At 38.0% G+C, this 25873-nt stretch overlaps 1 protein-coding gene, 1 long non-coding RNA gene and 1 pseudogene across 3 annotated transcripts in view; all 3 read right to left on the reverse strand.

Moving 5' to 3' along the window:
• The window catches only part of LOC102549242 (uncharacterized), a 1084685-nt gene that overhangs the window by 380686 nt on the left and 678126 nt on the right, over positions 1-25873 (reverse strand). The window lies entirely within an intron of this gene.
• Zscan4f (zinc finger and SCAN domain containing 4F) lies at positions 170-3397 on the reverse strand. Its single transcript, XM_087559919.1, has 3 exons — positions 2942-3397; positions 1232-1391; positions 170-1146 (listed from the first exon to the last, which is right to left on the reverse strand). Exons 1-3 carry the CDS (start codon positions 3335-3337, stop codon positions 170-172), a joined length of 1533 nt encoding a protein of 510 aa, XP_087416045.1. The 5' UTR covers positions 3338-3397.
• Vom1r-ps94 (vomeronasal 1 receptor pseudogene 94) lies at positions 22684-23654 on the reverse strand (annotated as a pseudogene).

Below are 25873 nucleotides of genomic sequence, written 5' to 3' on the forward strand. Positions count from 1 at the left end.
AACAAGAAATACTCAATTTAATTAAAATGGAAGAAAAAATAAGTAATACACAAGTTGGATGTTACATCATCGTTGGGAAAGTACACTTTGGTAACTACATTCTTCTCTCTTTTCACATGACATACTGAGTCCAAATTCCTACCAGCTTCTCTTGAGGCTGATACACAATTCAGTCAGACTTGTGCACATTCCTCAGGTGACGGTTATATGTAGATGATTGGCAGAATCTATGGCTACACAGGGAACAGACATAAGGCTTTTCTCCTGTGTGAATCCTCTCATGAGCCTTCAGGTTGGTCTTGTGGCTGAAGGACTTTTCGCATGTGCTACATTTGAAAGGCTTCTCTGGATTGTGTATGACCTCATGACATCGGAGGTCAGAGGCTCTTTTGAATGTTTTCTGACAGGTGGGACAGACAAATGCCTTCTTATTTTGGTGAGTTCTCTGGTGGAGTGAAAGATGACTGGCATATTTGAAAGTCCTAGGACATTCTTCACAATTGTACTGTTTAGAACCTACATGTAATCTCTTTTGATGACTTTTACTTGTCGAGTTTGCCTCCTGATACTGATAAAGAAGTACAGCCTCAGATGTAAGCTTCTCTGGCCTGGAGTGGACTCCTGGAATGTCTCTAGGGTCATCCTCAGAAAAAGTTAGCCCCAGTGACTCTTGTTGGCTTGTGGATGTTCCAGGACTTCTTCTTGTAAAATCCTGAGAAACCCCATAAGAAACATCTCCCATTTTAGGCTCAGGATGATACATTCTCTGGTTAATGAAGATGGAATCCATCTTCCTCATAGGAATATTATCACCACTATTTTCTTGAGTAGCATTCTTGGAAGTGGTACAGCACTCTTCCCTGTCCTCAGAGATGTTTGTCCTGTAGAAAATCACCGGTTGTGCCTCCATGGGGATATCTCTGCAAGTGTGAGGACTCAGAAACTCTACATGATGACTGGAGTTGCCTTGACTTGCTCTGGCACCCTGAGCGAATTGAAAAGAATCGAGTCTCTCTTCCTGCTCAGGACGCGGCGGCTCTTTCTGTATAATAAGAAGGGAGTTCATCTCATGTCTAGTACTGCTATCACCAATGTTTACTTCAGTAGAATTCCCAGAAGTGTGTTTATTTTCACTGTTTTCTTGTCCTGTGGAAAGAATACAATCTATGAAAATGTACCCAAAAACGGATCCCCACAAAACATGTCTCTTCTGTCCATGTTACCAACTAACCTGTGGCCAATAATATATCTTCTGTGAAGTGTGCCGGCATCTGGGTGCTCTCTGGTGTTAGCCCTGTTGCTGATTTCTGTTGTTCCAAAAGCTTGATGACTTCTTTTAATGGCATGTTTTCAGAAAATAGGGCTTCCTGTCCTTGCATGGATACATAGACCTGTAAATAATGCCAGGTTACCCTTGGCTTGTCCTTGAGTCTGTGGATTACAGACACCTACCCACAACCGTCTAGCCCAGAAAGACTGGCCACTATGGATTAGCTCATTTGTTTAGTCCTAAAATCTAATGATCTTTTCATGGCATTCACAAATTCTGATCTCTAAAGTTACTATAGATGCTGTTTTAAATATTGAATCACTATCCATACAGAAAGAAAAGGTTATATTCCTACGAGCTCTGCCCACCATATTTTCTTTAAAAGGTCAGTGCATTGAAGGAGGATAACCCTTTCTTGCTTTTTTTTTTCAGGGCTGAGGACCGAACCCAGGGCCTTGTGCTTGTGCTCTACCACTGAGCCTGTCTTAAAGTGACCTTCCTATGTTGCCAGATTGGCCTTATTTTATGTGATCTTCTTTTTTAAAGTGCAATGTCTCAAAGAAACACAAGGCCTACTCTCAGAAACATGACAGAATATTATACCAGCAGTGTACTTAGTATGTACTTTCATTCATGCAATTTTGAGCTTAAAATAGATTTCAAAGTGTATGTCCAGTATAGTACTTAACTTGCAAGGTGTGGTGGTCAAACCATTTAAACTAGCATTTGAGAAGCAGAAGGAGAGTAATTCCTCTGATTCCAAAGACAAAGAGGACTTCATAAGGAAAACATGTCACAAAGCTCAAATACTAGGTAGCAACCAACTAAGAAATGAACCAAACAACTTAACAAATAAAAATCCAAACAAAATATCTGAAATAACAGAAAACCTTTTTAATCAGATTGTTGGAATCTGTATATAATGAAGTTGAATGTATTCAGCATCTTCAACAATTCTGTCAATGACTGAGAATTATGCAAATCTCAACTTTGAGAAAACATCTAACATAATTAAATCTATATTAAATATATCCAAATGTGAATATTTGGACTTACTGAAGCACCATTATTCATCAAAGAAATTCATACGGGCATTACATTGATTTGTTTACCTGTAGCATCCATATTTCAATATTAGAATGTTAATATTCTGACATCTCAGTTTTCTAGACAAAGAATCTGTCTCATGTAATAGCCAATTCACGAATCCATCTAGTCAATTTGATCACCAGTTTTTGACACAATAACAGGGATCACAGGCTACTGTTGCAAACCTCGTTTTTAAGTGTGTGGAGCAGGATCTAGCGAACTACTCATGACTAAACACTAAGCACCTCCATGAACAAGCTGGGTCACACAAACAATGTATCTCCTCTACATCCTTAAAGGATTCCCCAAGTCAGTTCTTTATTCTCTCTGCTAACATGTAAGTATATGACATTTATTTATGCACATCAAGCATAACTGATAGGATTCTTTCTGCTAAAAGAATAATTCGAAGCCGTAAGTTTCCTTGGGTATGAATGTTTTCATTTGGGGAATAGAATCTCAATTGTAAAAAACAATACACATGATCAATCAAAGGAAAACAAAACAGAACAAAGCCTGCTACTTTTCCCAAAACCCAAATCATGCTATCTTTCTTTCCAACTAAGCCCCTCAGGTACTCACCATGGCAGGAGGCTTCAAGCACTCATCAGTCAGCCCCTCCATGAATCTCCCCATGTTTCTTCCACTTGCTTCCCAAATCTCTTTCAAGACAAAATTGTCTTTACAGTGTCCAGTGAGGAGAAACTGCTCCAAGACCAGTTGAGAAATCATCTGCTCCTTGCTCTGTTTTTCTGGCTGCAACCATGAGTTAAACATCTGCCAGAGTTTTTGCAGCTCCTGCTTTGCTGAGAAGCCATTTTTGCTTGGGGAAAAGTTGAGCTGGGCACTTGATGAGTCAGAAAAGATTTCTCCCCATTGTACAGGAGAAGCATGAGTTGGAATGAACTCTAAATTGTCTTTCTGAAGGTATTTTGCTGCTGTCTTGTGCTTTAAGGATTCTTTAATCTCTGAAGCCATTGTGGTGACAATGGTCAGAAAGATTCACCTATGGCACTTTTTGTATCTGTTGTGTGACTTTAGGACCAATGCCAACAGTCAGTGAAAATAATGGAAAAGCTGTGATTTAAAAAAAAAAAAAGAAGGAACACATAATTAAAGTTAAGGCAAACAAACCAGAAACCAATTGAGATTTCTGTCACACATGCATTTATGGGTTCCTGACAGTAAATGTGTCATTTTAGTCCTACAAACATGCTTACAGGGAAGTGGATGTGGACAAAACATCAGACAAGAATTAAAAAAAAAAACTTAACTAATGTGAAAATCCTGAGTAAAGAATCGATAGACCTATCATAAAGTCATAAGTACAGAGCAATGTCTTCTATTCCCCCCTTGGAAAAGTGGAAGTTACTTGCTGTTCCTCAAATTTTAACGTTCACCCTGGTGTCTCATTCTAAAGTACCAGAGAATACCAACTTCATTAAAAAAAAAAGTATTAAAATGAATGACCAACAACATTACATTCACAGGGAAGCAAAAATATATCCATAAATTACCTTGATGTTTCCAACCTAGAATTTTTTTAGTGTTTACCAAAATCAACTACTTGGTCAAGAAAGCTTTTAAAAACAATACTCAACTACTGAGACCTACACATCATTGTGGGGAAGAGTTTGCTGAGCCCACACGTAATAATACAGACACACAGACACACACAAACACACGCTCAAACTCTCAAGGCCATCAAGAAGGGAAGTCTACCTGTTCCCCAAACTTACCTCTTTCAGCACTGGAAATCAAGAGTGATTCCAGGAAGGCATGAGAGGCAGTGTGTGCCTGTCCTGGCTCTGCTTCATCTGAGGTTCTGTTCAAATTGGTTTCCTTTTATACTGCCTGGCTTCAGTGAGTCAGTTACAGATGATGATTGGTTGCACAACGTGATTCAATCAGACTTCCTCTGCCTGGGTGGGGCACATCAACATTTTATTCCTAGAAGTAGAGTCAGGAGAGTCTCTAGCCTCAGCACCACCTGGCAGCCCAGGAGTTCCAAGGTCAGTCTGGCCTGGGAGACAGATACCAAACCAGGGCAGCAAATACAAGCAGGCAAACAACATAGAGGAAAGACATCTTTTCCTGCTGATTGGGTCACATAAGAAATCTTAACTCAGACCCAGTTTTCCATCTCTAATGCAATGATTGATGCTTGCCTGGAAAAAGATCACCAAGGCAAGCAGTTTAATTCACTGTAGTGACAGACAAGAGTGCCACCATGAAAGGAATACAAATGTTGTCATTTTTCTTCCATGACTTCTGACACTGTGTTATCACATAGGGATGTTGGAAACTTGTTTAAATTTCTAGGTTTCCTGAGAAATTGGATCCTAAGTGCTTCAGTGAACTCTGTGAAATCCTTGATAGTGGAATCAGACAGGGCAGTAAGAACCCGAAAGGCGTCTACAGCACAATATAGGAAAGATAGGGGCTTAAGAGGACTTATTTCTTTTGGTATGCATTAGGTATGCCTATTGGGAAAACATTGGCATCATGTGAAGACCATAGACGAAAAAGAAATCAAAATGTGGGGCAAAATTACAGTCTTTGTTTTTCACTCTCTCTCTCAAACTCCCTCCCCCTCTCCTGTTTGCTATTATTTTGGAAAATAGATATGTGGTATTACAGTCTGGTCACAATTTCTTTAAGTTGCTCAGAATGATTTTGCATTACAGTTCCATAGCTTTTAACTGCTCAGTACTGCTCAGTACAGACATCCCAGAATTACCTCACTTCCACCAATGTGCGTTTTGCATTTCTGTCTCTCGGTTTTTTTTGTTTTTTTGTTTTTTTTCATGTTGAGACATTCTCACCTTATATATTCCTAGATATAATGGCCCTACTCCTTTAATCAGGTTGACCTGAGATTAACCCAACCTGGCCTCTAACTCTTGAATGCTGGAATTAAAGGTGTTATGAATGGCTTTTTCCAATTAGGATAATTGTTAGGTTCAGTTGTGACCCCTAAATTTGCATGTTGATTTTTTATACACAAAGCAAAGGTCATATATCAACTTTGTGCTGAGCTGACCGTCAGTACAAAATATAGAACCTTAATAGCCATCACCCCAAAATAGGCTGGAAACTCAGAGATTCCAATTTTTAAAGTCTCTAGCCTTTTAAATTCACAAAACCAAAATTTTTTAATGTTTAAAACTCAAGCTGACCTTCCTCTTAAGGAAAATATTGTGACAGGACAAAGAAAGCACTACAAATCCTTCAAATAAATTAGGGTTTGTTACAACAATGATTGACTTACTTTGCAAAAATGTATGATTTGTTTTAATTGCTATTGATGATATCCAGGATATTGTTGAACTGATGCAATACTAATAGGAAGAAGCCTTCATATGAAAGTATATTTTTTATTAAAACAGGAAACATTTTACTGTGGCTTTCTATTTTCTTCCTACATGTGAATTCCAAGAGACACAATTCAATTTAACAATTGAAATACTTGAAGGAGCTTAGTGGCTTTAATCCGGGCCACACCTTTAATCCTGGATAAGAAAAAAGAGGCAGGAGGACCTCTGTCACTTTGAGGCCAACCTGGACTTCAAATAGAGTTCAAGAATAGCCTGGATAAACAGGTTTCTCAAAAAAGAATAATAATTATAAAAAAAACCCACACCACGAACAATAACCAAATAAAATAAGCAAAATTTATCACCATAATCAAACACAACATCAACAAAAACAGCAAATAATGCTAGAAATAATGGGGTTCCCTGACACAACTAGCAATAGAGAGATAGAAGACGTGATTTTAAACCTTGTTTCTTTCTTTCTTTCTTTCTTTCTTTCTTTATTTATTTATTTATTCATTCATTCATTCACTTATTTTTGTGTGTGGAAGGATCGATAATCCTAGCTTACCCATATAAAAGACACACAATCTAGCTATTTTATTTACCAATTTCAGGCCTACTTAGGGCAGATTTAGAGCTATTCTAACTTATTCTCTAACAATCCAGTCCTTGTTTTCTTGCTGTTTCTCGGGGCCAAGTGTTCATATTTCATCTCTTCCTATGGCAGCCTCCTCTACTGATATCTTCTTTCTTCTTTCTTTCCCTCTGACGGTAATGTATTCACTCAATCCTCAAACTGACATTTTTCCCTCCACTGACAAAACATAGTGAAAGACCCCAGCTTAGCAGCAGTAACGCCATTTTGCAAGGCTGTATTTAAGATGACTGGTTCAGAGAAAGGTTAGAACACTGAGTACACAGCGGCTGCCAAGCAAGATGTGTTTGGTTGAAGGCCTGGCAACAGGACGACTGCGGTTGAGCACCTGACAATGAGAAAAGCCCCGGGAGAGGTCCCACACCCTGGTGGGGGGCCGAGTCAGCCTTTATGTTCCAAGAAGGTAGCTAGGAAACTTGCCCCCGGGCTGAACCCTTGGGGGGCCGAGTCAGTCGTTATGTTTCAGGAAGGTAGCTAGGAAACTTGCCCCCGGACTAAACCCTTGCCACATTAGAATCCACCAATTATATCCCTGTAACCATGCATCTGCTTCTGTATGCTTGCTTCTGCTCCCCAGTATCCTATAAAGAGCCCATCCTTGGTTCCGTGGGGCGCGCCAGTCCCCTGAGTGACTGAAGCGCCTGCAGGTGCCTGTGCCTGTGTATCCCCACAATAAACCAAATCCTCTTGCTGATTGCATCCTGTGGTGTCTCGGTCTAGTCATTAAAGTTGGAGGGTCTCCATCCCGAGGGAAAGTTCTGCCTGAGAGCTTTTCAATAGCAACTAGCCTTTTACTGATCAGTTGAGTTGGGGAACAGGGTTCAAATAGCATCATTTGGTGGATATGTGAACCTGTACTTTGGGGACAAGTACAGATTAAAAAACAATATTTTGCATTAGAATACAAGCAGCATCACAACAACCCACCACATTTTTTACTTACACTAAGAAGTAAAAATTATTGGATAAAAATAGCTATTCTTGCATATGAAGAGGTAATTTCAACATGAGTTTGTACGTAAGAAACACCCTCCTGAAAGTATTTGAAGTAGCAACAAAATTAATAAAGCATAAAATAATAGTTCTTAACAAGTTCATTAATTTTAGAAGAGAAATTATTACAATTTAAAATATTTCTATAAACCAAAGAAGAATGAACATGTATCCCATGCTCTTCAAATAAACCATCACGGACACAGACATGAGAGGAGAAACCGGGTGTTGACTCAGGAGATAACTGATTTTTGCTTAGGCTGAAGCATCCCGTGAATGTTATCTTCCTGTGCCGTAAATTCATGGGAGAGGCTTTTGTCCCACAATCTCGAGGCTTTATGGCAGTCATTTTAGAGGAGTATGTGTGGCCCTGCAGCCAAGAGTCACGTAGCCACTTTGAGCTATACAGTCACAAAATGGCCAGGCCCAAATCCAATACGGCTCCCTACAATGGCAGATGGATGTAACCGATATTTCTAAGTTGTTAGCCTTTCATATATACATGTAAGCACAGACACTTTTTCAAAATTTGTATGGCCTATGCCATTGCCTGGAGAACCTACTGCTCATGTTATACAGCATCTATTGGAAATTTTTGCTATTATGAGACTACACTCTAAAATTAAAACTGATAGTGGACCAGCATATATTTCTTATAAATTGAAACAATTTTTTTCAACAATATCATATTGTACATATTACTGGTAGAGAATACAATCCACAAGGACAAGCTTTGGTTCAAAGGGTACACTGTACCTTGAAACAACAAATTAAAAGTTAAAAAGAAGGAAAAGAGATGACCTTACACAGCCTGAATGGTGTTGGCAGACTATTCCAGACCTGTATTGGTACAAGCATTATTTGTCATTAATTTTCTTAATATACCACAAGGTGAAGTTTTATCAAGAGCAGATAGACACTTTGTTGAACATACCCCTGATGTTAAGGAGCATCCAGTATGGATAAAAATTGCCCGAGATGATGAATGGCAGGAAGGGACATTACTGTATGTAGGTAGGGGATAGGGTTTTGTCTCCTTACAGGATGGGAGACAATTCTGGTTACCCAGGAGATGGATCCAAGCATGGATTGATAAGAACTGTGCTCTACCCCCCACTGGAATCCAATTGCACTTCCTGATGGAAGTCTTTCAGAGACAAAGGAGGTGTCCTCTGTTACTGAGGCCATGGCTTCTATTAAGGTTGATAAATGACAATGAAAAAGGGTATGTAAAGTGACAACCCTATTACCTACGTGGGGTCAGGTGAAATGATTAAGCATTAAAGAACAAAAAAGTATTGTCTCATACTAGAAAGTCCTTTACTGCTGAGCATTTATTTTTAGCAATGTGTGGTTTATTTATGGTATGTTCTGCTGAGGACAATGTGAGTTATTGGGTTTATATTCCTAATCCACATTTATTTGAGCCTGCTACTTGAGGGGAAACAGATGTGGTGCTATACACCACTCCAAACATTTTATCATCTCCTTGGAATAATTTGACTTAGTTGAATAGCATGATGGAGTGGTGTATAATTTTACTTATGCTGGCTCAAAGATGCCTTTATGTTTAAGACAGAGACATGCTTCCAAATGGGCTATTAAAATTGGGCATTACCAGGAATAAAGGTTACAGTCTCTAGGACTCGATTGTAGCAATTGACAACTTGGTCTATGAACCAAAATTGGAATAACATTACATTTGTTAGTGATTTGTCTAATGTTACCAGGATAAGCAAAGAGGAAAATGAATACCTGAATGGGTCCTGGCTGATTGAATGGGGAGATGGTGGCATTGCTGATAATCGACTGGCCTCTGTGGAAGATCCTAATGCATTTCAAACTCATGAGTGGAAGACTGATGCTAGGTTAAAAGAAGTTGTGCTTGCTAATGGAAGCTTTTCTGGGACTTCTCAATCTGCTTCTCTGTACAATTTTACTACATTTAAGAAAGAATAAGTTACTACTTATATTCCTATGCCAATTTGTTTTTAAGGGTTAAATTTAATTTTGCTGATGGATTAGCTTGTATTGCCTATTGTTTGTATTCATGTATTAATCTGTTCAGTTTGATATGAATCAAGATTCTATTATGATTATTCAGCAAAAAGGATATGTATGGATCCCTTTTAATTTGGGACATCATTGATCTTTGTTATTCCTTCTCTTCAATTGCACATTTGTCCTATTCAGTTAATTTGAGTCTCGACAGCTCTTTTTTCCACCTTTTTTTACTACCTTTCTGGTTTCATAGTCCATAACCACCTTTTCTTACCATTTAAATATATAGAGACATTGCGATGCACATCCTTCATTGAGACAGAAGGTTTTTCAAGTCTATGTCCAGATTCTCAGATTCTGAACCACCAACCTAAGAACATACATGGGCTGGACTTAGGCCTCCCACCAACATATGTAGCAAATGTACAGCCTGTTCTTCATGTGCTTCTCAAACATCTGTAATGAGGGCAGACAGAAAAATAATGTTGCCTACACCTCAGATATGTTTTTCTTATTGGGGTGCCTCATCTAGCCTAAGTGGAACCGGAAGCACCTAACCTTAGAGAGATGTGAATAGTCAGGGTGGGTGATCCCTGTAATGATGACTGCTCAGAGAATGGGATAAGGAGTAGAAGAATTTTGGAATGGGATGACTAGGAGGGAACAGTGAGCTGGATGTAAAGTGGTAAAACAGTAAAATTAAATTAGAAAAAAGGAAAACCTTTGATACACACACACACACACACACACACACACAACTATTGTAAGTTCATTTTTCCCTCAAAATTTGGCTAATTTATTTTGCTTCTCAGATTGACAAAACTCAGCTGTGTATTGTTATCACACTCTTATTATCTAGTAATAAACATCATTTCTCTGCTCTTATAAATTTTGCAGTACTTAATGTGCATGTGCATTTTCTCTATGATAGGACATACAGTCCTTATGGTATATGCTGAGAAATTATATAGTTGGGTTATATTGCAATTCTATTTTAAATTTATTGAGAAGTACTTGTATTTATTTGTATTATGAATGAAGTATTTTACTATTTACCTTTAAAAAATGAGGATTATTTTTTCAACAGCATTTTCTGTTTTGTCGTATGAAAGTAAAAAGCCTCATTGAGGCAAAGGATAGTGTCAAAAGGACGAAATGGAAACCTAGAGAATAGAAAAACCTCTTCCAAAGCCATATATCTGAAGAGGGCTGATATCTAAATATGTAAATCAATCAAGAAAGTAGATTACCCACAAAGCAAATAATCTAATTTAATATGTAGCACATATCTAAACAGAATTTCCCTCAGTATAACCTCCTATAACACCAAAGGACTTAGGGAATGTACAATGCTCTTAGCCATCCGAAAAAAGAAAATTAAAATGACTCTGAAATTTGATCTTCCAGCTGAAAAAAATGAGTAAAATCAATATCATGTTGCCAAGAATATAGAACAAGGGAATACTCTTCCATTGCCATTGAGAGTACAAACCTACACAGCCATAATGGAATCAATATGTTGGCTCCACAGAAAATTAGGACTCAATCTACCTGAAGACACAGCTATACTAATCCAGGGTATATACCTAAAGGATGTTTCACTATAAAATAAGAACTCTTTGTCAAACAACCATGTACTTAATGGCTTTTTCATAATACCAAAAACCGCAAATTAACTATAAATTTCTGATCTGGAAAATGGAAAAGGAAAGCGTAGTGAAAATGTGTAATATATACAGAATAAATATTACACAGCTGATAAAACATTGACATCATGATTTTTGCAGGCAAATGGATGGAACTAGAAAAGATCACCTTGTATGAGGCAAGATATTCCAAGAACTACAAACATAAACTTGACTCACTTATACATGAATATTAGCTTTAAAATAAATGACAACAATTCCACAATCCACAGACCAAGAGAAACTATGTAAAGGAAAGAACTCAAGGGTAAGTTACATGACTCTGAATGGGAAAAAGAATGAGAAGCAAGGGAAGAGAGGTCCGGATGGAGGTGTGGAGATTAGTAGATGGAGAAAACTATATTTAGCTCTTAACTAATGAATGGCAATTTCATAGTTATAATCTGTCAAAAAATAAGACTTGAAGAAAGGGAAACAAAGATCATTCACTCCTTGGAGGGAGCCAGTCATAATGGAAAACATCTTTATTTACAGTAAGCAGGAGTTAGACATAAGTGTATGTGAGTATTGTTCCACACTTTAGTTCACTTGCAGACAGGGTTACATAGGAATCCAGTGTCACCAAAAACAAAGCAAAACAAAGACAAAGCCAACCAACAAAAGATGCTTGAAGTAGTAAGGCAGCTCGGGAACGTTAGCACTGCGGAAAGGTAAGCAATGGGATTGTAGTGCAAAATCATTTTGACCAAATTAATGAGGTTGTGAGCAGACTATGCTATAAGTCAACCTTTTGAAAAAATAAGTGTGATGGTTATTCCTGGTTGTCAACTTGACTTCTTCTGGAATGAACTACTATGCTGAAATGGAGGACACACTTGTGATTCAAATCTAGAGGCAGGAAGTCACAAGCTTCCTTCCTGATTCTTCACGTGGTGATCTTGGGGCATAGTGACCTTGAAAAGCTTAGACTCAGTCAATGTAGTACACGCCTTTAATCCCAGGAGAATGGGGTAAGCAGATCAGAGTTCAAGGTCACCTTGAGACAAAGGGAGCTCTAGATTCAGGCATGCTGGTACACACCTTTAGACTGAGCCATCTCAGATTTATTTTCTGATGGAGACCTGCATAAGAACATCAGAAGAAAGAAGATGCACTCTTCCTTTCCTGCTTTCTTTTACTTGCCAGCACAGCCATTGGATCCTAAGACTTAAGAAAGTTCAGAAGAGCAGGTGAAATTACTGTCTCCATGGGATGAGCAACTCATGTGCTCTTGGACACAGCTGCCCCTTGTTGAGTTTGTTGGACTGCAGACTGTATGTCATTACAATACCTTCCTATAAGATACAGAGGTATTACCTATGTTCTTTGGTGAGAGAGAACCATGACTAATACAAAAACTAACACACACACACACACAACACACACACACACACACACACACACACACACACACACACACACACACACACACGGGCGATTGGAAAAGAAAAGGAGACAACAATATCCCTATTTTTCTCATACTACTGTCTTCATTTGTTTTCCATGAAATATCATGAATTCCAAAAATGAAATACATTCTCTTCTCTGCTGGTAGAGATGAGCTTTCTTCAGCCTCTGTTTTTTCTGTATAGTGCTACTGACACATCCTAGTTGCCTCCCAACCTCTATCTGATTCCACTGCCAATGGTTTAGCCATGTTCACTGAAGCAATTACAATCTACAACTTCCAGAAACCATAGGATTTTAACAAATTTTGAAATACCCAGACACAGTAGATCATATCCAATTGCATTCTGATATTAAATAGCATCTGTAACTGATTCACTGAAGACTCTACAAAAAGCCATTTCAGAAAGAACCTTAGATGAATCAGAACAGAGGCCTAGACAAAACTACCTCCTAGTGGTTCCTGGAAACACCCTTGAGATTCAATGAAAGAAGAGATACTGTTTGATTACAGATAGGCTTCCTTCCTTTGTGCACTTGAGTATGGAAATCTGTGTGTGTGGTGGGGAGGGGGAGCATCAGAACAGTGTAGTATCTTCATCACAATAATGTGGAGATTTCAAGAGCTGAGTAGTTTTCTTTGAACAACATTTATAATCATGGAGTTTATTTCTTTTGACAACTCTGAATGCATCTCTAATATGGGATCCTTCTATGTATGTGTTTAAGAATATCTTTTTGCTTCATTGTGAATTTGATGTTGTTATTCATTCATTTTTAATATTTTTATGAAAGTATGGTTCTCTGGTATTTTAGGGAGTCACAGGTATAACTTAAAATTTGAGAAACATCAAAACTAACATTATCTTTTCTAATGAGGTATGATAGCTGTGATCTACTACACATCTTGCTGTGTTTTTATGATAGTTCTTCTCATCCTTGAAATAGGATTTTTCACTGTTGAAGCAGGATATATTCTATGTCATACATGCTGTTTTGTCCATTTTATCTTCACTGAAAGTATGTGTAGGACTATGCTGAAATATTTACTCTCAGACAACCATGTTGTGATAGAATTCTCTTGATTTTGGGGGAGGAGGGATGCTTAATTTTTTTAATTGGGTATTGCTTTTTTTAAATTTCAAATATTGTTCCCTTTCCTGGTTGCCTCTCCAAAAGCCCCCTGTACCCTCCCCATCCACTTCTTTTTAAGGGTATTCACCTGCAAATCCACTTCCCCTTCCTGCCCCCTCAACATTCCCTTGCACTGGGGGTCCAACCTTTTAAGACCAACAGCTTGTCCTCCCTTTGGTGCCCAACAAGGCTAATCTCTGCTACATAGGCAGCTAGAGTCATGGTTCACTCAATGTACAGTCTTTGCTTAGTTGTTTAGTCCTTGGGAGCTCTGATTGGTTGTCATGGTTTTTCTTAGGGCGTTGTAAGCCCCTTCAGATCTTTCAATCCTTTCTCTCATTCCTCCAGTGGAAGTCCCGTTCTCAGTTCAATGGTTTGCTGTTATCTTTTGCGTCTGTATTTGACATGCTCTGACTATGTCTCACAGGAGATACCTATATCTGGTTTCTGTCAGCATGTACTTCTTAGGTTCATCAATCTTATCTAGTTTTGGTGGCTGTATATATTTGTGCCACATGTGGGGCAGGCAATGAATGGCTGTTTCTTCAGTCTCTGCTCCAAACTTTGCCTCCATATTCCCTCCTATGAATATTTTTGTTCAGACTGTTAAGAAGATTGAACTGTCTGCACTTTTGTCATCCTTCTTCTTGCGCTCTGTGAATTGTATCTTAGGTAATTCGAGTTTTGGGATACTATCCTCTTATCAGTGAGTACATACTGTGTGTGTTTTTGGGTTACATCACTCAGGACAATAGTTTCTAGTTCAATCCATTTGCCTTTGAATTTGATGAAGTCATTGTTTTGAATAGCGGAGTAGCACTCCACTGTGTAGATGCACCATATTTTCTGTGTCCATTCCTCTGTTGAAGGGCATCTTGGTTCTTTACAGCTTCTAGCTAATATAAATAAGGCTGCTATGAACATAGTGGAGCATGTGTCTTTGTTGTATGTTGGAGCATCTTATGGGTATATGCCTAGGAGTGGTATAGCTATTTCTACAAACAATACTTTCAATTCTCTGGGGAACCTCCAGACTGATTTCCTGAGTGGTTGTATCAGTTTGTCATCCCACCAACATGTCCTTCCCAGCATCTGTTGTCACATGAGTTTGTGGTCTTAGCCATTATGACTGTTGTGAGATGGAATCTCAGTGTTGTTTTGATTTTCCGTTCCCTGATGACTAAGAATGTTGAACATTTCTTCAGGTGCCTTTCAGCCATTTGATATTCCTCAGCTGAGAATTCTTTGTTTATCTCTGGACCCCATTTATAATAGGGTTATTTGGCTCTTTGGAGTCTATAGTCTTGAGTTCTTTGTATATTTGGATATTAGCCCTCTATCAGATGCAGGTTGGCAAAGATCTTTTCCCAATCAGTTGGTTGCCATTTTGTCCTAATGACAGTGTCCTTTGCCTTAAAGAATCTTTCATGTTTTATGATATCCCATTTGTCCATTTTTGATCTTAAAGCATAAACCATTTTTTTTTGTTCAGGAAATTTTTGCCACTCTCCATGTGTTAGAGAATTTTCCCCACTTTTTCTTCAATTAGTTTGAGTGTATCTGGTTTGATGTGGACTTATGCTTTGTACTGGGCCATAAGAATGGATCAATTTGCATTTTTCTACATGCTGACCTCCAGTTGAATCAGCTCTATTTGTTGAAAGTTTATCTCTTCCTTGGATGGTTTTAGAGCTCCTTTGTCAAAGATCAAGTGACCATAGGTATGTGTGTTCTTTTCCAGGTCTTCGATTCTATTACACTGATCTACTTGCCTGTCTGTGTACCAATATCATACAGTTTTTATCATTATTGCTCTGTAATACTGCTTGAGGTCAGGAACGGTAATTCTCCCAGAAGTCCTTTTATTGTTGTGGATAGTTTTACCTATCCTGGTTTTTTTTTTTGTTATTCCAAATGAATTTGCAAATTGCTCTTTTGAACTCTGTGAAGAATTGTGTCAAAATTGTAATGGGTATAGATTTGAATGTGTAGGTTGCTTTTGGCATGATAGCCATTTTTACTATATTAATCCTGCCAATCCATGAGACTGTGGGGTCTTTCCATCTTCTGAGATCTTCTTCAATTTCTTTCTTCAAAGACTTGTAGTTCTTGTCATATAGATCTTTATTAACATCACACTTGCTTGATTAATGTCACACTGAGGAATTTCATATTATTTGGGACTATTGTGCAGGATGTCATTTCCTAAATTTTTTCTCAACTTGTTTATCCTTTGATTAGAGGCAGTTCACTGCTTTGTTTCAGTTAACTTTATACCCAGCCACTTTGCTTAAATTGTTTATCATGCTTACTACTTCTCTGGTGGAACTTTTGGGGTCACTTATGTACACTATCATATCATTTGCAAATAGTGATATTTTGACTTCTTCCTTTCCAATTTGTATTCATTTCACCTCCTTTTGTTGTCTTATTGGTCTGGCTAGGACTTTGAGTACTATATTTAATGAGTAGTGAGAAAATAGGCATCCTTGCTTAGTCCCATATTTTAGTGGCATTGCTTCAAGTTTTTCTCTCTTTAGTTTGATGGCAGCTACCGGTTTGTTGTACATTGCTTTTACTATATTTAGGTATGGGCCTTGAATTTCTGATCTTTCCAGGACTTTTATCATGAATGGGTATTGAATTTTGCTTTCTCAGCACCTACGGAAATGATCATGAGGTTTTTTTTTCCCCTTTGAGTTTTTTTTTATATATCATGAATTATATTGTTGGATTTCAATATATTGAACCATTTCTGCATCCGTAGGGTGAAGAATACTTGATCATGATGGTTGATCATTTTGATGTGTTCTTGGATTCAGTTTGCAAGAATTTTATTGAATAATTTTTCATTGAATTTCACAACAAAATTGGTCTGAAGTACTCTATCTTTGTTGCATCTTTGTGTGGTTTAGGTATGAGCATAATTGTGGCTGTATAGAAGGAATTGGGTAGTGCTCCTTCTGTATCTATTTTGTGAAATAATGAGGTCTTCTATGAAATTCTGATAGATTCTGCACTAAACCCATCTGGTCCTGGGCTCCTTTTGGTTGGGAGACTTTTAATAACTGCTTAATTTTCTTTAGGAGTTATGGGGTTGTTTAAATGGTTTATCTATTCCTTATTTAACTTCATTGCCTGATAATTGTACAGAAAATTGTCCATTTTGTCCAGGTCTTCAAGTTTTGTTGAGTATAGGATTTTGTGGTAGTATTTAATGATTTTTTGAATTTTTTTCAGATCCTGTTGTCATATCTCCCATTTCTTTTCTAATTTTGTTAATTTGGATACACACTCTGTGCCCTCTCCTTAGTCTGGATAAGGGTTTATCTATCTTGTTGATTTTCTCAAAGAACCAGCTCCTGGTATTGTTGATTCTTTGTATAGTACTTTTTATTTCTACTTAGTTTCAGCGCTGAGTTGTTTATTTCCTGCCTTCTACAGGATCGATGCAGATCAATCCATGCTTATCACCCTGTACAAAGCTTAAGTCCAAGTGGATCAAGGACCTCCACATCAAACCAGATACACTCAAACTAATAGAAGAAAAAGTGGGAAAGCATCTCGAACACATGGTCACTGGAGAAAATTTCCTGAACAAAACACCAATGGCTTATGCTCTAAGATCAAGAATCGACAAATGGAATCTCATAAAACTGCAAAGCTTCTGTAAGGCAAAGGACATGTGGTTAGGACAACCGGCAACAAACAGATTGGGAAAAGATCTTTACCAATCCTACAACAGATAGAGGGCTTTTTTCCAAAATATATAAAAAACTCAAGAAGTTAGACCGCAGGGAGACAAATAGCCCTATTAAAAATGGGGTTCACAGAGAAAGAACTGGAAGAGCTTGAAGAGGCTTGAGACCCCTTATGAACAACAATGCCAAGCAACTAGAGCTTCCAGGGACTAAGCCACTACCTAAAGACTATACATGGACTGATCCTGGACTCTGACCTCATAGGTAGCAATGAATATCCTAGTAAGATCACCAGTGGAAGGGAAAGCCCTTGGTCCTGCTAAGACTGAACCCCCAGTGAACGTGATTGTTGGGGGGAAGGCGGCAAGGGGGGGAGGGTGGGGAAGGGAACACTCATATAGAAGGGGAGGGGGAAAGGTTAAGGGGATGTTGGCCTGGAAACCGGGAAGGGGAATAACAATTGAAATGTAAATGAGAAACACTCAAGTTAATAAAGATAAAAAAAAGAAATAGAAAAAAAATGGGGTTCAGAGCTAAAGAAAGAATTCACAGCTAAGGAATGATGAATGGCTGAGAAACACCTGAAGAAATGTTCAACATCTTTAGTCATAAGGGAAATGCAAATCAAAACAACCCTGAGATTTCACCTCACACCAGTGAGAATGGCTAAGATCAAAAACTCAGATGACAGAATATGCTAGCGAGGATGTGGAGAAAGAGGAACACTCCCCCATTGTGGGTGGGATTGCAGACTGGTACAAACATTCTGGAAATCATTCTGGAGATTCCTCAGAAAATTGCACTACCTGAGGACCCACCACTACCTCTCTTGGGCATATACCCAAAAGATAGCCCAACATATAACAAAGACCCATGCTCCACTATGTTCATAACAGTCTTATTTATAACAGCCAGAAGCTGGAAAGAACCAGGATGCCCTTCAACAGAGGAATGGATACAGAAAATGTGGTACATCTACACAATGGAATATTACTCAGCTATAAAAAACAATGACTTTATGAAATTCATAGGCAAATGGTTGGAACTGGAAAATATCATCCTGAGTAAGGTAGCCCATCACAGAAAAACACACATGGTATGCACTCATTGATAAATGGCTATTAGCCCAAATGCTTGAATTACTCTAGATGCTCAGAACACATGAAACTCAAGAAGGATTACCAAAATGCGAATGCTTCACTCCTCCTCTAAAAGGGGAGCAAGAATACCCTTGGTAGAGAATAGGGAAGCAAAGTTTAGAACAGAGGCAGAAGGAACACCCATTCAGAGCCTGCCCCACATGTGGTCCATACATATACAGTCACCCAATTAGATAAGATGGATGAGCAAAGAAGTGCAGGCCATCAGGAACTGGATGTAGATCTCTCCTGAGAGACATAGCCAGAATACAACAAATATATCGGCGAATGCCAGCACCCAACCACTGATCAGAGAATGGGTTCCCCGTTGAAGGAATCTTAGAAAGAACTGAAAGAGCTTGAAGGGGCTTGAGACCCCATATGAACAACAATGTCAACCAACCAGAGATTCCAGGAATAAGCCACTACCCAAAGACTATACATGGAATGAACCTGAGCTTCAACCTCATAGGTAGCAATGAATAGCCTAGTAGGAGCACCAGTGGAAGGGAAGCCCTTGGTCCTGCTGAAACTGAACCCCCAGTGAATGGGATTGTTGGGATGGTGGTAATGGGGGGAAGATGGAGAGGGGAACACCCATTTAATGGGGAGGGGGAGCGGTAAGTGGGATGTTGGCCTGGAAACCAGGAAGGGGAATAACAATTGAAATGTAAATAAGAAATACTCAAGTTAATAAAGATGGAAAAAAATACTAGAGTAGGATTTGGCTTGTTATTCAATAAAAAAGAAGCCAACAGAACTTGTGTAACAGAACAAAAATTGGTAATAAAACTGAAGATCACAAAAAAAAAAAAAAAAAAAAAGGGAAATAACCAAAAAGTAATTGACCCAACTTGAGAAGCACCAATCTCTGACACTATTATCGAAACTGTACTATGCTTGAAAACAGGAATCTAGCATAGCTGTCCTCTGAGAGGTTACAGCCAGCAGGTGACTCAGAAAGATGCAGACACCCATAGCAAAACTGGGGATGAAAATTCTGGACCTTTTTTTTTCTCTTTTAATTGGGTATTTTATTTATTTATACTCCAAATGCTATCCCCTTTCACACTTTCCCCTTTGAAAACACCATATCCCATCCCTCTTTGCCCTGCTTCTATGAGGGGGCTCCAACACCTACCCACCCACTCCCACCTCCACACCCTGGCATTTCACTACACTGAGGTATTTAGGCCTTCAGAGGACCAAGGGCCTCTACTACCATTAATGTCTGACAAGGGCATCCTCTGCTACACATGCAGGTGGAACCATGTGTACACCCATGTTTGTACACTTTGGTTGGTGGTTTAGTCCCTGGGAAATATGGGGAGGTCTGGTTATTTGATATTGCTGTATTTCCTATGGGGTTGCAAACCCCCTCAGCTCCAACAATCCTTTCTCTAATTCCACCATTGGGGACCCTATGCTCAGTCTAATTGTTGGCTGTGAGCATCTGCCTCTGTATTTATCAAGCTAAAGCAGAGGCTCTCAGGAAACAGTCATGTCAACAAGCATTCTTGGTATGCACAGTAATGCCTGGGTTTGGTGTCTTTTATGGATTGCCTTTCTTTCTGTCTCTGCTCCACACTTTGTCTGCGTATTTCCACTCATGAGTATTTTGTTCCCTGCTCTAAGAAGAACTGAAGCATCCACCATTTGGTCTTCTTACTTCTTGAGCTTCATGTGGTCTGTAAATTTTAGCTTGGGTATTTCAAGCTTTTGTGCTAATATCCACTTATCAGTGAATGCATACCATCTATGTTTCTTTGTGATTGGGTTACCTCACTCAGGATGACATTTACATACATTTGCCTAAGAATTTCATGAAGTGATTGTCTTTAATAGCTGAGAAGTATTCTATTGTGTAAATGTACCACATTTTTCTGTGTCCATTTCTCTTTTGAAGGATATCTGTATTCTTTCCAACTTCTGGCTACTATAAATAAGGCTGATATGAACATAGTGGAGCATATGTCCTTGCTATATGTTAGAACATCTTTTGGGTATATGCCCAGGAATGGTATAGCTGGGTTGTCAAGTCCACCAGTCTGATTTCCACAGTGGTTGTACCAGCTTGTAATCTCATCAACAAGGGAGGAGTGTTTCTCTTTTTCTACATCTTTCCAGCATCTGCTGTAACCTGAGTTGTTTATCTTAGCCATTGTGACTGGTGTGAGGTGAAATCTCAGGGTTGTTTTATTTTGCATTTCCCTGATGACTAAGGATGCTGAACATTTCTTTAGGTGCTTCATGACCATTTGATATTCTTCGTTTGATAATTCTTTGTTTAGTTCTGTATCCATTTTTTAGTAAGGTTATTTGGTTCTCTGCAGTCTAACTTCTTGAGTTCGTTGTATATATTGGAATTAGCCATCTATTGATTGTAGGATGAGTAAAGATCTTTTCCCAATCTGTTGGTTACATTAGCCAGTGTCCTTTGACTCACAGAAGCTTTGCAATTTTATGAGGTCCCATATAATATATAAGTGATAAAATATTTTTATTAGAAGATTTATCAAAGTTCTTTTCTTCTACATTTTTATTATATTATCATGCATAACATTCTGTATAGCATAATCCAAAAGAAACCTTCACACAGACAGTCATTCACAGACCTATCCTTATGGATTTTGCAAGTATTCTTAATGTTAGTTATCCCTCCACACATCCCTACCCTCGTCTATGATCAACCATTTTAATGATAATATAATAAAAATTTTTTGGAATGGGACTAAAATATATCATGAGTCAAAATATTTGGGGGTTTAAATAAACAGATGATTAAATGAGGTAGATATATATGTTGGTGCTATTGTGTGTGTGTGTGTGTGTTTTTGTGTGTGTGTGTTTTTGTGTGTGTGTGTTGGGTGTGTGTTTGTTTGTTGTTTCAGATTTGGGACTGTTAGATCCATTGTGGTATGTATTAATTTATCTCTTAATGTTTAATTATGCATTTTAAATTTGGGAACCCTGTGGTACTTTAACCTCAAAGAATAGACTTTTATTAAATAACTGATTATTACAGATAAAAATCATATTTGTGAGTTTCGAGTTGACAGTATTTATTTGTATTTGTTAGCCTTCATTGTCCATATGACTCTTAGGGTGTTTCAGCAAGGTTCAATTGTGGAGAGAAGACTCATTTGAATATGCATGATACAATCTCATGGCTGGTGTTAAGTTTTTTTTTTCATTATGGGTTTAATTTTTAATTTTTTTATCTTTATTAACTTGAGTATTTCTCATTTACATTTCGATTGTTATTCCCCTTCCCGGTTTCCAGGCCAACATCCCCTTAACCTTTTCCCCTCCCCTTCTATATGGGTGTTCCCCTCCCCATCCTCCACCCATTACCACCCTCTCCCCAACAATCACATTCACTAGGTGTTCAGTCTTGGCAGGACCAAGGGCTTCCCCTTCCACTGGTGCTCTTACTAGGCTATTCATTGCTACCTATGAGGTGTAAAGTTTTAATAAATGGCCCTCTATCCCCAAAATGTGAAACAATAAACAACAGCTTGGGGACGTAGAACTGACTCACATTTTTAAAGTTTTTAGTGATTTTGTAAAGTACCTATTTAGTTCCTAGCAAACTTAGAGTGTCTCACGACCACTTGTAACTACATTTCCAGAGAATTCACCACATTTTCTTGTCTATGTGAACAGCAGGAATGCATGTTCTGTAAATACTTACATTATGCACACAAATATATACAAAATTAAAAAGTTTAAATATTATCAGAATAGTTCAGGTATGAACAGAAATTTTGGGACTCAATAGCACTGACTGATATTCTAGAGGTCCTAGTTTTCTTTCCATCACTTAATAATGGCTCAAAACTATCAGTAACTGAAGTCCTAAAATGTAATGCCATATTATACACTGTGCTGCTATTTTATACATGTCATACACAAACACATGCATGAAAAATAAACATTTATAAAAACTAAAAATGTTTTACACATATACAAACACACAAACAAAAAATCATTCCATAAGCAGTTAGATAATGTCTGGTCTTCCCAATGTATTTTTTCATGTTCACCCATACTTTAACTAACATTTTATATAATATTCTAACCAAACATATATATTATTGTGTAATAATTTCTGTAAAAATATCCTAAAATTACAAAAGAAAAAAACTACTGATGATACTACATATCTGAGTCAGTTATATAAAGCTTTGTATTTTTAAACTGATGTCTTAACATTGCACAACAGATAATAGCATATGGCAGTGTGTAAAAAAGGTAAGAATGAGGCATCATTTCATTTTTTGAAAAATCTAACTCTTACCAAAGCAGGGTAAAAATATACTGCACCTAGACTTCATACTGCTGATGAGAACAAAGGGGCAAAATATGGGAAGGCATATTTCTAGGAATATAAATGTACTTACTCCCCATGGCATTGGATATTTGGAGTAGGTCGTGAAGATTACCAAAATAGAAGAGAATGAGTAAGATAGTACAAATGTGCACACCAGGATGAGGATACTTTGTGTGGCTCTGTCTTCAGAAGAGACTTTTAGAAAGTGCTGAGCACTGTGAATATGTTTGACTTGTTTCTTATGTCTGCAGAGGATACTTACCATGGAGACACTTGAATAGGGCATGAGACCCAGATACATAGCATTAGAGAAGCACAATAAGAATAAATATATCACAGTTGCAAAGTTGCCTGAAGCAAACCATGAACAGTACCCATGAATCATCCTGCTAGATGTATTTTTGTTGTAATGAGGGCCTGACACTCTTGCTGTGGCCAAGATATTTAGCAATAATTGTACGAGCCAGCTACATGAGAAGGAGGGACCAAGGTACTTGGTGGCTCTGTGTTTAAGCATCATCCATTTGGAATTTTTCTAGGTGATTGTGATTGCTTGGTAGCAACTCAATAGGCACATAGCATAAAGGGACATCCCCCTGGTTATTCGATAAATATATATCATCAATTTACATTCAAAGTCATCTAGAAAATTTTTATATCCATAATCTGACAGGGTCTGGGGAATGCTTTTTGAGATGATAAGCAGGCAATTGGCAAAAGTCAAGTGCTCTATGATCAGGTCTTTAGGTATTAAATGTTTTCCAGTGAGTTTCAAAATGACATAATAAACTAGTATTGAGGAGTTGCCAATCACTCCCACTATAAAGTGGGAGAAGAGGAAAATTCCAAGTACAATATTTTCAAAAGCCATTTTGAGTCCTATAAAGAAAATAATTTTATTATTGAAGAAAGGTAGGAGAAATACAGTAAAAGTTTGCATTACTTCTTGCTGTTAACTAAAATAATATATTTATCATTTTATTGTATTTATATACATTTCCCCCTGAAGAAGAATGTCTAAACTTTGATCTTTATTAAAGGAAATATTCTCCATTATTAAATAGAAGGTTTTAGAAGTAATTGCTGAAGACTTACATTTTCAATGGAAAAGGTGCTACATGATCTATAACATAGCAATCAAGATACTGAGACAGACAGACATATGAATTTGAGTTTAACAAGGTCCACATTGTTAGTTCCAGGACAGTCAATGCTATCAAAAGCAAAACTCTGTCACCAATCATTCCCCCAAATAACTAATATTTTCATTGCTTTTGAAGAACTACAATGATTTGGGGTTGATTATTGAAGAAAATTTCCAAGAGAATTTTTAAGATATGCCATTATATATGAAATTTATAAGAAACAGAATTCAAAATTCACGAAATGAAACAATAGAAACTTAAATTCGTATTTGGAATGAGGGAGTTAATTCTCAAAATGTGTAAAAATACTGACTTTTCGTATTTACTTTGTTTCTAATTATGTATGTGTGCTGGGGGTGGTTGCATGTGAGTATGATAGCTCTCAAGGGCAGAATGTTGGGATCTGCTATAGCTGAATTTGGAGACCTAGGAACAGAGTTCAAATCCAAGGTAACGGTACTATGCATTTTTAAACAGTGGCTTATCCATCTAACCCATTAAAATATTGTAAGTACATTTGAAAAAACTGAGATATAAAACAAATGGCAGATGGGTTTACACTTAGATCAACTTTTTTTTTCTTTTTTCATCTTTATTAAGCTGAGTATATCTTATTTACATTTCTTTTGTTATTCCCCTTACCAGTTTCAAGGCCAACATCCCCTAACCACTCCCCCTCCCCTTACCTATCTGTGTTCCCCTCCCCATCCTCCCCCCATTACCGCCCTCCACCCAACAATCACATTCACTGGGGGTTCAGTCTTCGCAGGACCAAGGGCTTCCCCTTTCACTGTTGCTCTTACTAGGCTATTCACTGCTACATATGCAGTTACAGTCCAGGGTCAGTCCACGTATAGTCTTTGAGTAGTTGCTTAGTCACTGGAAGCTCTGGTTGGTTGGCATTGTTGTTCATATGGGGTCTCAAGCCCCTTCAAGCTCTTTCAGTCCTTTCTAAGATTCCTTCAATGGGGGTCCCGTTCTCAGTTCAGTGGTTTAATGATGGCATTCGCCTATGTATCTGCTGTATTCTAGCTGTGTCTCTCAGGAGAGATCTACATCCGGTTCCTGTTGGCCTGCACTTCTTTGCTTCATCCATCTTATCTAGTTTGGTGGCTGTATATGTATGGGCCACAAGTGAGGCAGGATCTGAATGGATGTTCCTTCTGCCTCTATTCTAAATTTTGCCTCCCTATTCCCCCCCAAAAGGTAGTCTAATATTCACCTTTTAAAGAAGTAGTAAAGCATTCACATTTTGGTCAAACTTCTTGATATTCATATGTTCTGTGCATCTAGAGTAAATCGAGCATTTGAGCTAATACACACTTAACAATGAGTGGATAACATGTGTGTTTTTCTGTGATTGTGTTACCTCACTCAGGATGATATTTTCCAGTTCCATCCACTTGCCTATGAATTTCATAAAGTCATTGTTTTTGATAGCTGAGTAATATTCCATTGTGAAGATGTACCACAATTTCTGTATCCATGCCTCTCTTGAAGGGCATCTGGATTCTTTCCAGCTTTTGGTTATTATAAATAATGCTGCTATGAACATAGTGGAACATGTGTCTTTCTTATATGTTGGGACATCTTTTGGGTATATGCCAAAGAGAGGTATAGCTGGGTCCTTAGGTAGTTCAATGTCCAATTTTCTGAGGAACCTCCAGACTGATTTCCAGAATGGTTGTACCAGTCTGCAATCCCACCAACAATGGAGGAGTGTTCCTCTTTCTCCACATCTTCGCAAGCATTTGCTGTCATCTGAATTTCTGATCTTAGCCATTCTCACTGGTGTGAGGTGAAATCTCAGGGTTGTTTTGATTTGCATTTCTCTTATGACTAAAGATGCTGAACATTTCTTTAGGTATTTCTCAGCCATTCGGGATTCCTCGGCTGTGAATTCTTTGTTTAGCTCTGAACCCCATTTTTAATAGGGTTATTTGTCTCCCTGCAGTCTAACTTCTTGTGTTCTTTGTATATTTTGGATATAAACCCTCTATC

Source organism: Rattus norvegicus, chromosome 7, assembly GCF_021556685.1.
Source record: "Rattus norvegicus strain SHRSP/BbbUtx chromosome 7, alternate assembly SHRSP_T2T, whole genome shotgun sequence".
NCBI lineage: Eukaryota > Metazoa > Chordata > Mammalia > Rodentia > Muridae > Rattus > Rattus norvegicus.